Source organism: Pelmatolapia mariae, linkage group LG3_W, assembly GCF_036321145.2.
Source record: "Pelmatolapia mariae isolate MD_Pm_ZW linkage group LG3_W, Pm_UMD_F_2, whole genome shotgun sequence".
Taxonomy (NCBI): Eukaryota; Metazoa; Chordata; class Actinopteri; order Cichliformes; family Cichlidae; genus Pelmatolapia; species Pelmatolapia mariae.
The window spans coordinates 67733914-67745531 of record NC_086229.1 but is presented as its reverse complement, the minus strand read 5'-3'; the positions used below and the strand labels follow the sequence as shown (position 1 = coordinate 67745531).

Sequence of the window (11618 nt, the reverse complement as noted above, 5' to 3'; positions counted from 1 at the left end):
GTAAAAATAAACAATGGTATTTCATGGAAGTACAGTCCAAAACCAGTTCAGCTTGAGTTTCTTTTTTATGGACACAAAGTCACAGCAGCTGTTGTTTCAAAGCTGGTGGACAGATTTAGTTCATTTTGGAAGTTTTAAGAGCAACTGCTGTGTAATAATTTGCAGTTTTGGGAGAAAAAGGATTTAAGAGAAGATTTTACCACAGCAAAATATTAAATATGAATGAAAAATTGAAATTTAACTGAGGTGAAATATGCAATGAATACATAAAAAAAGTTAATTTTGGAAAAGCTAAAAAAATTCAAATAAAAGAAATGATTTACATATCCATATGTAATTTTTGATAGAATACCAGTTTGGTTTTAAAGAAAAGAAAAAGAAAAGACATTCCTATAACTTTAATAATACAGTAACAAGTACAACTACTAAACACTACTGTGTCCTAAGGGAACAAAGATTAAAATGTAACAGGGATAACATTTTAGAGAATTAAAAACCCCCAAAGGAAAAAAACATAAACTTGATATGCATATCTATACATGCAACTTCCTAAATGTAACATTCAGGATTATTCACTGCAGGTCCAGAAATCAGAGCTACCTCATCAGATCCAAGTGTGACATCAGCTGACACTCTTTACAGGAGATTCCATCTGAACTCTGTGGAGCCTGATCTCAAGGCTCAAGCCTGATCTCATCATTTCCAGTGTGAATCCGTAGGTGAATATTTCGGTAGTGTTTTTCACTGAAGCTTTTTCCACAAAAGTTGCAGCTGTACGCCTTAATTCCAGAGTGGGTAACTAGATGCTTCTGTAAGTTTCGACTTTGAGCAAAAGCTTTACCACACAAGTCACAGCTGTACGCTTTAACTCCCCTGTGGATGAGTTAGTGTGCTTTAAAGCCTCCAGCCTCGGTAAAAGACTTTCCACCCAAGTCACAGCTGTAAGGTTTAACTCCCCTGTGGATGAGTTGGTGTTTTTTTAAGTCTCGAGTCTGGGTAAAAGACTTTCCACACAAGTCACAGCTGTAAGGTTTAACTCCACTGTGGATGAGTTGGTGTCTTTTTAAACCTCCAGTCTGGGCAAAAGACTTTCCACACAACTCACAGCTGTAAGGTTTAAATCCACTGTGGATGAGTTGGTGTGTTTTTAAGTTTTCAGCCCGGGTAAAAGACTTTCCACACAAGTCACAACTGTACGGTTTAACTCCCCTGTGGATGAGTTGGTGTCTTTTTAAGTCTCCACCCCGGGTAAAATACTTCCCACACTCATCACAGCTGTACGGTTTAACTCCCCTGTGGATGAGTTGGTGTGTTTTTAAATGTCCAGTCCGGGTAAAATCCTTCCCACACTCATCACAGCTGTAAGGTTTAACTCCCCTGTGGATGAGTTGGTGGTTTTTTAAGTCTCCAGCCTGGGCAAAAGACTTTCCACACAAGTCACAGCTGTAAGGTTTAACTCCCCTGTGGATGGGTTGGTGTTTTTTTAAGTCTCCAGCCTGGGTAAAAGACTTTCCACACAAGTCACAGCTGTAATGTTTAACTCCCCTGTGGATGAGTTGGTGGTTTTTTAAGTCTCGAGCATGGGTAAAAGACTTTCCACCTAAGTCACAGGTGTAAGGTTTAACTCCCCTGTGGATGAGTTGGTGTTTTTTTAATTGTCGAGTCTGGGTAAAAGACTTTCCACCCAAGTCACAGCTGTAAGGTTTAAATCTACTATGGATGAGTCGATGTCTTTGTAAGCATCCAGCCTGGGTAAAAGACTTTCCACACAACTCACAGCTGTAAGGTTTAACTCCACTGTGGATGAGTTGGTGTCTTTTTAAACCTCCAGACTCGGTAAAAGACTTTCCACACAACTCACAGCTGTAAGGTTTAACTCCACTGTGGATGAGTTGGTGTCTTTTTAAACCTCCAGCCTGGGCAAAAGACTTTCCACACAACTCACAGCTGTAAGGTTTAAATCCACTGTGGATGAGTTGGTGTGTTTCTAAGTTTCCAGCCCGGGTAAAAGACTTTCCACACAAGTCACAACTGTACGGTTTAACTCCCCTGTGGATGAGTTGGTGTCTTTTTAAGTCTCCACCCCGGGTAAAATACTTCCCACACTCATCACAGCTGTACGGTTTAACTCCACTGTGGATGAGTTGGTGTGTTTTTAAATGTCCAGTCCGGGTAAAATCCTTCCCACACTCATCACAGCTGTAAGGTTTAAATCTACTGTGGATGAGTCGATGTCTTTGTAAGCTTTCAGCCCGGGTAAAATACTTCCCACACTCATCACAGCTGTACGGTTTAACTCCCCTGTGGATGAGTTGGTGTGTTTTTAAATGTCCAGTCTGGGTAAAATCCTTCCCACACTCATCACAGCTGTAAGGTTTAACTCCGCTGTGGATGAGTTGGTGGTTTTTTAAGTCTCCAGCCTGGGCAAAAGACTTTCCACACAAGTCAAAGCTGTAAGGTTTAACTCCCCTGTGGATGGGTTGGTGTTTTTTTAAGTCTCCAGCCTGGGTAAAAGACTTTCCAACCAAGTCACAGCTGTAAGGTTTAACTCCCCTGTGGATGAGTTGGTGTTTTTTTAAGTGTCCAGCCTGGGTAAAAGACTTCCCACACTCATCACAGCTGTAAGGTTTAAATCTACTGTGGATGAGTCGATGTCTTTGTAAGCTTTCAGCCCGGGTAAAAGACTTTCCACACAACTCACAGCTGTAAGGTTTAACTCCACTGTGAATGAGCTGGTGGTTTTTTAAACTTCCAGACTCGGTAAAAGACTTTCCACACAAGTCACAGGTGTAAGGTTTAACTCCACTGTGGATGTGTTGGTGTTTTTTTAAGTATCCAGCCAGGGTAAAAGACTTTCCACACAAGTCACAGCTGTAAGGTTTAACTCCACTGTGGATGAGTTGGTGTCTTTTAAAGTCTCCACCCCGGGTAAAATACTTCCCACACTCATCACAGCTGTATGTTTTCTCTCCCTTTCTTCTGTGACGTTTGTCGGCTTCCTGAGACCGCTGACTTCTCGCTCCATGTTGGTCCTGCAGTGACAGAGATACAAACAGAGGCAGTGAGTGAAATGCAGTTGTGGAACAAACTGAAACTCCCTCTATTAGTGGAATCAAACATGTCAACAAACACATTGTAGGTGTGTTACCATCAGTTTCTAGTGATAGTATCACATTTCAATGGTGTGCTACAATGACAATCGTAATGAAAAATACATATTGAAGAAATATTGATAAGTGGAGAAAATATTTTACCCATAAAAATTGTGAGTTCAATTTTTGATATTGTTGTTTCAATGTGTGCCGATAAAAAATTATGTTTGTATCTTCTTGTAACTTCTGAGTTTTTTGGTTGTGAATTTAGATTCCGTGTATATGGAGGACCCCGGGATGGAAAAGATAATGCTGCTGTTAACATGTTTTTAAAAACCAACCAGCTGAGCACACAGTTTCAATAACAGTGTAACAGTGACATTTTTCTCACCTTTTGTGTTGAAGTCATTGTTTCCTCTGTAGTGGCTAAGCTGAGTCCAAATGGCTGAAATTGTTCCTCTGTTGCTCCACCAGACTCTTCCCCTGTTACTCAGCTGTGACACAAAAAGTATATGCATTTCATCCCTGATAAAAAAAAGCAGAGCAAATAAACATGACTAAACTCCTCAGTGACAACAATACCTATGAAACTTCAATGTGGAACCCGAGAAGCAGCTACAACAAGAAAGTCATCAGTTGACACAAGAACCTGACAGGGAAAAAGCCACTGACCCCCCTGCATATCACTGCCTTTACCCAGTGGATGCTACACTCTGCATATATGGACCTCTATAGATCCACAAGTCTGGCTCACACTCAATAGTAGCAATATAAACTCAGCCACCTCAGGGCTCGCAAAATTTCAAAATCTCCGGTAGCCCTTCGGGCAGGGACTCTTCAGTTTTTGGTAGCCCAAAATAAATTTAAGTAGCCCAAATAAAAGAAGGAGCAATTTTTTCCTGTTTTGCTTCCGTTACAATATTATACTTTAATGTATAATATTGTAACGGAAACAAAACATTAATCAAAAAATGTTGAAAAACAAATTACAATATTGTATAAAAATTACAATCATCAACTCAAATACTTGGTTGTAATTGAACAGAAATTTCTATGAACTTGTAAGAACTGTACAACAGGAATCAGTCTGTGTCAGATCCTAAATTTTAAATTTCCACTGAAATCACAGGTAAGAGGCAAGTGGCACAAAGATCTAGGCCATTTGCTTTTTGAAGTTTGCAAAGACTGCTAAATTTTGCCAGTGGTAGTTCACTCTTTGCAACATAGTACGCTGTTCTAAACAGATTTTTCAGGTTGATTTTTAGTATGTTATTTGCAGACTGAGCAATAATCAATTTCTTGCATTTCTCATGGGTTCTAATGGGGGCCTTTCTTAAAATTACTGGTCCCAGTAACAAAGGCACTTGTCGACTCAGAAATCGAGGGAACCAACAACACACTCGGCAGAACATTATGTTATTTACACGGGTGCACATAAGTGGTCTGCAGGTGAGCATTCGCTGTCAAAATAAAAGACGCGCACCAGATAAGAAGTTGCAACGCGCGTTTGCGTCCATAAGATTTTCTGGAGGAGGAAATTCTTTTGTCCATGAAACCATAAAGCTGCACTTTCTTTTTGCCTTATAGTCTGATTTGTCATAACTTTTCCGTTTTGTGGTAAGTTTTTCTTTGGCTGTCACTTCTTCACCCTGACCGGTCTTATTTGGCTCAGCAGAACTGAAATATATATCGTGCTGCCTTTACACACGCACTCACATAACGCTCAGCGATTCTCTGCGCGATCAACCTCTCACATGTTTAAGCTTCCTGCGGGAGATTTCACTTGTCATGTTTGAATAGTTAAGTAACGATTGATAAGACGATGTCAGAGGAATTGGTGCGCAAATTATCGTCACTCACCAATCAGTACTGTCGCTCTCTATACACAGTTCGCGCGATTGCAAAGTGAAAGCAAAAAACAAGTGCAAATTCAAATGCGATTTTAATATGTCACATATAGGGCTGCTCGATTACGGCAAAAATGATAACACGATTATTTTCACTGAAATTGAGATCTCGATTATTTGATGATATTTGTTTAACAATAACAATGTATTGAATAATGGCTTTAAAGATAGTCAAAAATAGTATAAAATAGAGTGCAAAAACTGATAACAGTGCAAATATTTGCAATATAAAAAATAAAATGTAAACATCTATGTTTAGTGAACTTTGCTTTACACGCTATGTCTACTTGATCCACATCTGACTCCGCGAACCCATAATGTTTCCACACCACTGAAGGGTTTTTTACCTCTCTTTTCAACCAACGACAGTCACTCTCCTCTCCAAATAACTTCTGCTTAGCTTTCCGAGCTTCCCTCTGTTAGCTCCTCTTAATTGTTGTGTCGCGTGTTCGAAACGCAGAGAGGTGCACTCGATTTGCCACACGGAGCAGCGCGAGAGTAGAGCTCGAGGGAAGTGCTAATAATCGGCTCAGTCATTTTTAATGATCGTTGAAAGCCCAGATCGTAATTTAGATTAAAATTCGATTAATTGAGCAGCCCTAGTCACATATTGACAGTGGCTCACTGATGCCAGTGACATATTTACCCAGCTACATTTCCGAAAGAATGCAAAAGCATTGACATATTTTTCCTTCCTATGATAGCCCGACGGGCAGGGCATGGATAGATTCTGGTAGCCCGACTGGAAAAATCGCTAGCCCCGGGACGTCGTGCTAGCGATTTTGCGAGCCCTGCACCTGAAGCACCTCATTAGATTCCACCTACTCCACCCAGACAAGAAAAAAGGGTGGTTGTATGTATATATTTTCAGGAGCAGGAAGATGACAGTGACGTCCTAAGGTCACATGAGCTTGTGGGCAATGCAGACGTAGTCTTTTCTTAATCTTAAGCCTTGACTTTAAAATATATCCTGTTCCACAGTTGACCTTAATCTTACAGAGAATGCGATGAATTTTTGGATAATTAAAGTCAGTAATATATCCACAAACACAACAAGAAAGTCAGTTAATGCTATCATTCTACTCTTCATTTAATCAGAAACAGTTATCACAATTTGCACATTTCCTTGTTACAAATATATGTAAGAATTGAGCCAAATTTAGTAATGCCAACAAAATGAAATAACAATATTTGTATCTTATATATGATACATCTATATACACACTGTCTTTGAGTGAAGATTTAAGGTGATAGGACATAAATAAATGCAACTTGAATCTTTACTGAAGCTCAGTATTTGACACAGAGTTCAAGTTCAATGCTGTAATAACTAATAATGATTAATATAATAATAACTTTAATACTGGCAGTATAATATTTACATTACCAACATGAGATGACTTTAGTCTCATGAACAACATTAGCTAATGGTCATTTACTAGCTAATCTTAAAACGACTGTTCAGTACAGAAATGAAGCCCAACAATCACGTTTTTACAGTCCTGCGGACTAAGTTTTGATGAAAAATACTTCAGCCTCATCTGACCCTTCTTCTCCAGCTGGGATATCAAAGCTTTGTGTGTCTGTCAAAACACTTTTTACAAATCTTGCTGGAATAGGTCTGGTTACAACCGCAGTCAAAGCACGACGGAAATAACTGAACAACCAAGCAAACGTAGCCCTTTGGCACCCTTCGCAGTAGGCTTCCACTACTCTCTCTATAGGGCTTTGGAGTTGACGTCACGCCGCAATGTATTGTGGGAACGCTGCGCCATCTTCCCGGGGAACGAATCAAAACAAACACACTGTGTTATAACGGCGACTACAAGAAAAATGCTTAAAAGTAGCTCAAAAGAGTCAGCGAGTACAAGTTGTTAGTGCAGGGCGATGTGACGATATACATCGTGTGGACGATAGAAAAGTGTCTATCGCGCCATTTGTCCTCTATTATTTCTAACCCAAATTTTATAAATTATTACATAAAATATATAATAAACCCTTTACAACCGGTCGGAGCAGGCACACTCCGTTTTCCCTAACTATTTTTAAATCCCTGTAGAACTGGAACCACGTATGGCAGTGCAATATTTTTTTTTGCATGTGAAACCGGAAGAGTTGTACTTACATCTTATGCCATTAGCTTGTCCTACACTGTAATCCCTAACCATTGTTCTAGCTCATAACTAATAAGCTCATAACACTCAAATGTAATTTTGTAGTTGAGCAAAGTATAAAGTATTGAGCTCTGTTGGCTTTTATGCAACTTTAATTGAATGGGGCTCAATATTCTTTAGCTAATTTGTTTGGAACGCTCAAAAAGCTTAAGAAGCATATATTAGTGACGTTCTGGTAGGTGGAGTCTTGTCGCTCCCTCAGGAAAGCTGAGTCAGCCATCTTGAATTTACCTTGATGCGGGGAAGATTTGGACAGCCCGTGTGGATTAAGAGTCCCCAACTTCAACCCACCACGACCACCACCTTAATTTTTTTCATCAACTGCCCTTAATTTGGTAAGTCTAACGTGTTTTTGTTTTGTTTAAATTTAATTTCGATAAACAGTCTTTTTATTTTTTACTGGAAATATATTTGTACTTTGTGCACAGTGAATGTTTTTTTATAAATAAATTCGAATCCAAGTAATTGTAATTTTAGAAGCTTTTGAATGTGACAAATATGTAATGTTATTTCAAATTACAACGGTGTAATGTTTTGGCGGTTTTCCGTGGGGGACAACATTTCCCATAATGCATTGTATTCTTGCCCGGGAAGTTGACGGGAGCAGTTCTAGCTCCATGCGTTTGAACTTTCTACTAAAACTTTCAACTGTCGTTGTCCTATTCGCCGGCAATGCACGTGCGTATTGTGAGTATACTTATTTCAATACGTGTCGGCGTTACACAGTCAGTAGGTTAACACTATTTAGCTATATGTGTGTGTGTGCTAGCATGAAACGAACAATGCTAAACAACACGAGTGTGTTATCATGATTAGACACATGTTTATGTTTGTATTTTTTCGTAGTCTCAAATATGTGGTTATGAGATAATCTCGAAATCCTTTTAACAGTTTAGCGGGGTATTCCACTAAGCGAGCTCTACAAGTCAAGGCTGGGCAGTGGGTCCATGAATAAACTGCCTCACTCCTGCAGGTGTCTTTCCATACTTCCAATCTTTCAAGTGAGGCTATGGACTTGTGTACGTTGTTTGTATCACCTTTACACTCCACAAAAATCAATGTGGGTTTTGTTTTTTTCCAGGAACCAAAAGATGGCTGCTGCCCAGAAGCATGTGCTGCGTGTGTATGTTGAACGAGACACCGCCCTGAAACTTACTGTACTTGAGCGACCAAAGTCAGTGGAGGAGCTGAAAGAAATAATTCAAGAGAGGTTCAAGTAGGGCTGCACGATTAATCGTTAGAAAATCGCGATCTCGATTCATACTTATGTGCCATCTCATTTCCAAATGACAACGATTTAAAAAAAAAAAAGACGACGACGATTGTACCGCATTTTGATCCGGGACGTAATCTGCATGAAAACAAGCGCTCCCTCTTCCTGCTCAACAAATGACAAGGCCGAAGCCTTATACCACGTGATACAGAAGCTGTGCCGTGATGCTCAAATTGGCAGGGAAAAAACAACGGAGAACACATCAGGGATGACAAGAAAGTGACAGGAGAAAATCCGTCCCGTTCAACCACCCAAACATCAATAACGGGAACCTTATACAGCGCTTCCCTATACACGTCGAACTCCCGCAGGCACAAAGAAATCACGGAGGCTATTATCACCTGACCAAAGATATATCAACACTGTGCAAAACGAGGGATTTAGGAAAATGATCAACACCCTAGACAAACGCTACACAGTGCCGTCCCGCAACTATTTTTCTATTGTTGCACTACCTGCTCTATACACGCAGTGTCCAGCAATGGTGGAGACGGAATTTCAAGCAGTACAACATTTTGCGGCAACCACAAAATGTGAGGCATTTATTGTTTTTATGTTCAGTTTCAACTGTTACGAAGTTGATGTTCAGTTAATAAGTGCAATAAAGATTTATATTGGAAAAGAAAATCGTGACAGAATCGTGATCTCAATTCTAAGCAAAAAAATCGTGATTCTCATTTTATGTAAAATCGTGCAGCCCTAGGTTCAAGCCAAGACTGAAGGGGGACTTTAGCCTTCACTATGTCCTCATGGACACAACCTATGCCCTATGTCGCCAAGAAATTGTTGGAGCTGTTGGAGCTCCACGAGTGAGAGACGTCGTGGACAGATGGCCAGGCCTACTTATGGAGTCACAGGTAAAAAATAAAATATGTGTATATATGTATGTATATATACAGGTATATATGTGTACGTGTGTGTGTGTATATATGTCTGTCTGTCTCTTTACTGTTCTCCCAGTTTTTAAAAGTCTAGATTTTCAAACATTTTACCAAAAAGCTAATGACAGGTGTAAAATGACAACACATCACTCTGTGACGTATTTTTTTCCCCATTCACAGTAAACAAAGTCTCTAGAAGTTTATTTATTTAAATTTCCTTTAGATAACATTACAAAGAATGATGAATAACTTTCTGTTTTGGCCTTGGTTCTGACTAGAATTGCTCTGGTTTTGCTAACCTGAGAACTTTTTAAAATGCATTCACATTTCTGTTCCTAATTCATCTTTGTTCATATCTGTGTATTTCTGTTCATGTACAGGTGGTTGCAGAGTCCCACCGAATCAACAATGTTAACCTGCGCACTCAATTCTACAAGGAACTGGACAGACACACGCCTAGACTCATCACTTTGTTCCGAGACAAGACCATCAAGACTGGCAAAATTGCAGAGGAGCTAGCAAAGCTCCTGAGAATTTATGACATTCAGGTAAATTTTTCATTTCACATGATTCAGAATTACATTAACAGATGGTTTGTACACAGCTGTAAGAAGCCATAGTGTCAATTGCTTCAACTGTGCCCCGCGATTAAGTGATTATGCCATGGATACAAGGTTGTCATTTTAGGAGAAGGACATCTTGACAAAATGTATCCTTTCAAAAAGTGTTGTGTTAAAAAGATTTATCAGCTTCAATTTAAAGAAGTCCAAACAAGTACTGTTTTTGTAAAAATTGGTTTACATTTGGAAGTTTTCCTTTGTGAGTTGTTGATGTATTTACAATGGAAACGTATTAATTTAAAACGTGTATTACTAAAAATACGGTTATCCAAAATACTGGATTTACCATCTTTAGCCCGTTACACAAAAAGTTTGGACACCCCTGATCTATAACAATGATAATCAGAACATGGCTATCCAGCACTTTGTTTTTACTCTGCATTTGTGTAAATACTATTCTAATAGACATTGTATGTTCATCTAGGAACAGGGTGATGTAAATACAAGACGGGCCCTCGTTCTTTGTGCACTTCCTGTGTACCTGCGTGAAGATGCCTCCACGTTATTCAGGACTTGTGATGTAAGTGTACTGCCCTCAGCATCAACCCCTTTGCCTAGCTGTTCAGTCGAATATATCACTCAGAACTCAAGGAGAACCAGGGTGTATATCAGGTTCAACAAAGTCCTCATCTGACTTGTTTTCTCCCATATATCAACTATTGTTGAATAAGATTGCAAGAAGATTGTTACGCATAAACCAGAAAACATGAAAATAGTTGAAAGATTATTAAACAAAAACAAGTCCACAGATAAAAACTCTCTCCCTTTTTTAAAATTCAAGTGTTCTATTTTTTGGGAGGTGCCATGTTGTGGTCAGAGAAATGTTTGGTAAATAACAAAAACAAATATCTTGATATATATTTATTATTGAAAACATTTATTTAAGCATATGTTTTGAAACCAAACCCAAATTAAGATTATTGTAATGCATCATGATGTATCAAATTAAATCGTTGACATTATAATTCTAAAAGAAATGTGCGACTTATGAAGATTCACGCCTCTAATCAATAGCATGATTTGTGTCCTTGAGGGGCTGAACTCATTGTTGTATTATTTGTGTTTTGCAGTCAGCAGATGGTCCAGACCTCACTGTCACTCCTGTGGCTCTGCTGACAGTTGTCACGGATGATACTACTGATTCGGCCCTCTTCAGTCCCGAAAGCATCTGCATTGTCGTTGAGGATAAATTACTTGTGAATGGTCCCACAAATCTGGCCGACTCATTTCTCCTGCTCTTTGGGTACATCTATGCACTAGACCTACAATACCCAAAGAAGAATGATTTGTTCAATGAGTGAATCACTCAGAATGGACTACTTGTTGAGCTGAGTATTGAGGAAGTTTTTTTTCCCCCTAATCATTTGGCTCTTCTACTTCAAATTTAAAGTGAATGACTGCTCATTTCGTGGACTATTCACGTTTAATGTTCTGTTGCCTAATACCTTAATGCACTGCCTTGATGTTTGTTACCTATGAAGTACAACAGTGGAAACCAGTACATTTTTTTATGTATTTTTAAAAGAAGTGAGCTGCAGCTGTCAAGGTACAGTAAGTGTTAAATGCCTCAATGTTCTAATAGCTGCAATTGCTGTTAATACTGAAAATGTTATTTAATTTTAGAATTGAGATGGAGACCCTTGGAGTCTATTTCTTTTGTTTTGTTTATGA

The 11618-nt window shown here is 39.1% G+C and overlaps 1 protein-coding gene across 1 annotated transcript; it reads right to left on the bottom strand.

Moving 5' to 3' along the window:
- Positions 1-884: 884 nt before the first annotated feature.
- LOC134623891 (zinc finger protein 729-like) lies at positions 885-3501 on the bottom strand. The gene is made up of 2 exons (XM_065470226.1): positions 3484-3501; positions 885-2768 (listed from the first exon to the last, which is right to left on the bottom strand). The coding sequence occupies exons 1-2, from the start codon at positions 3499-3501 to the stop codon at positions 885-887; spliced, it is 1902 nt and encodes a 633-aa protein (XP_065326298.1).
- Positions 3502-11618: the final 8117 nt, after the last annotated feature.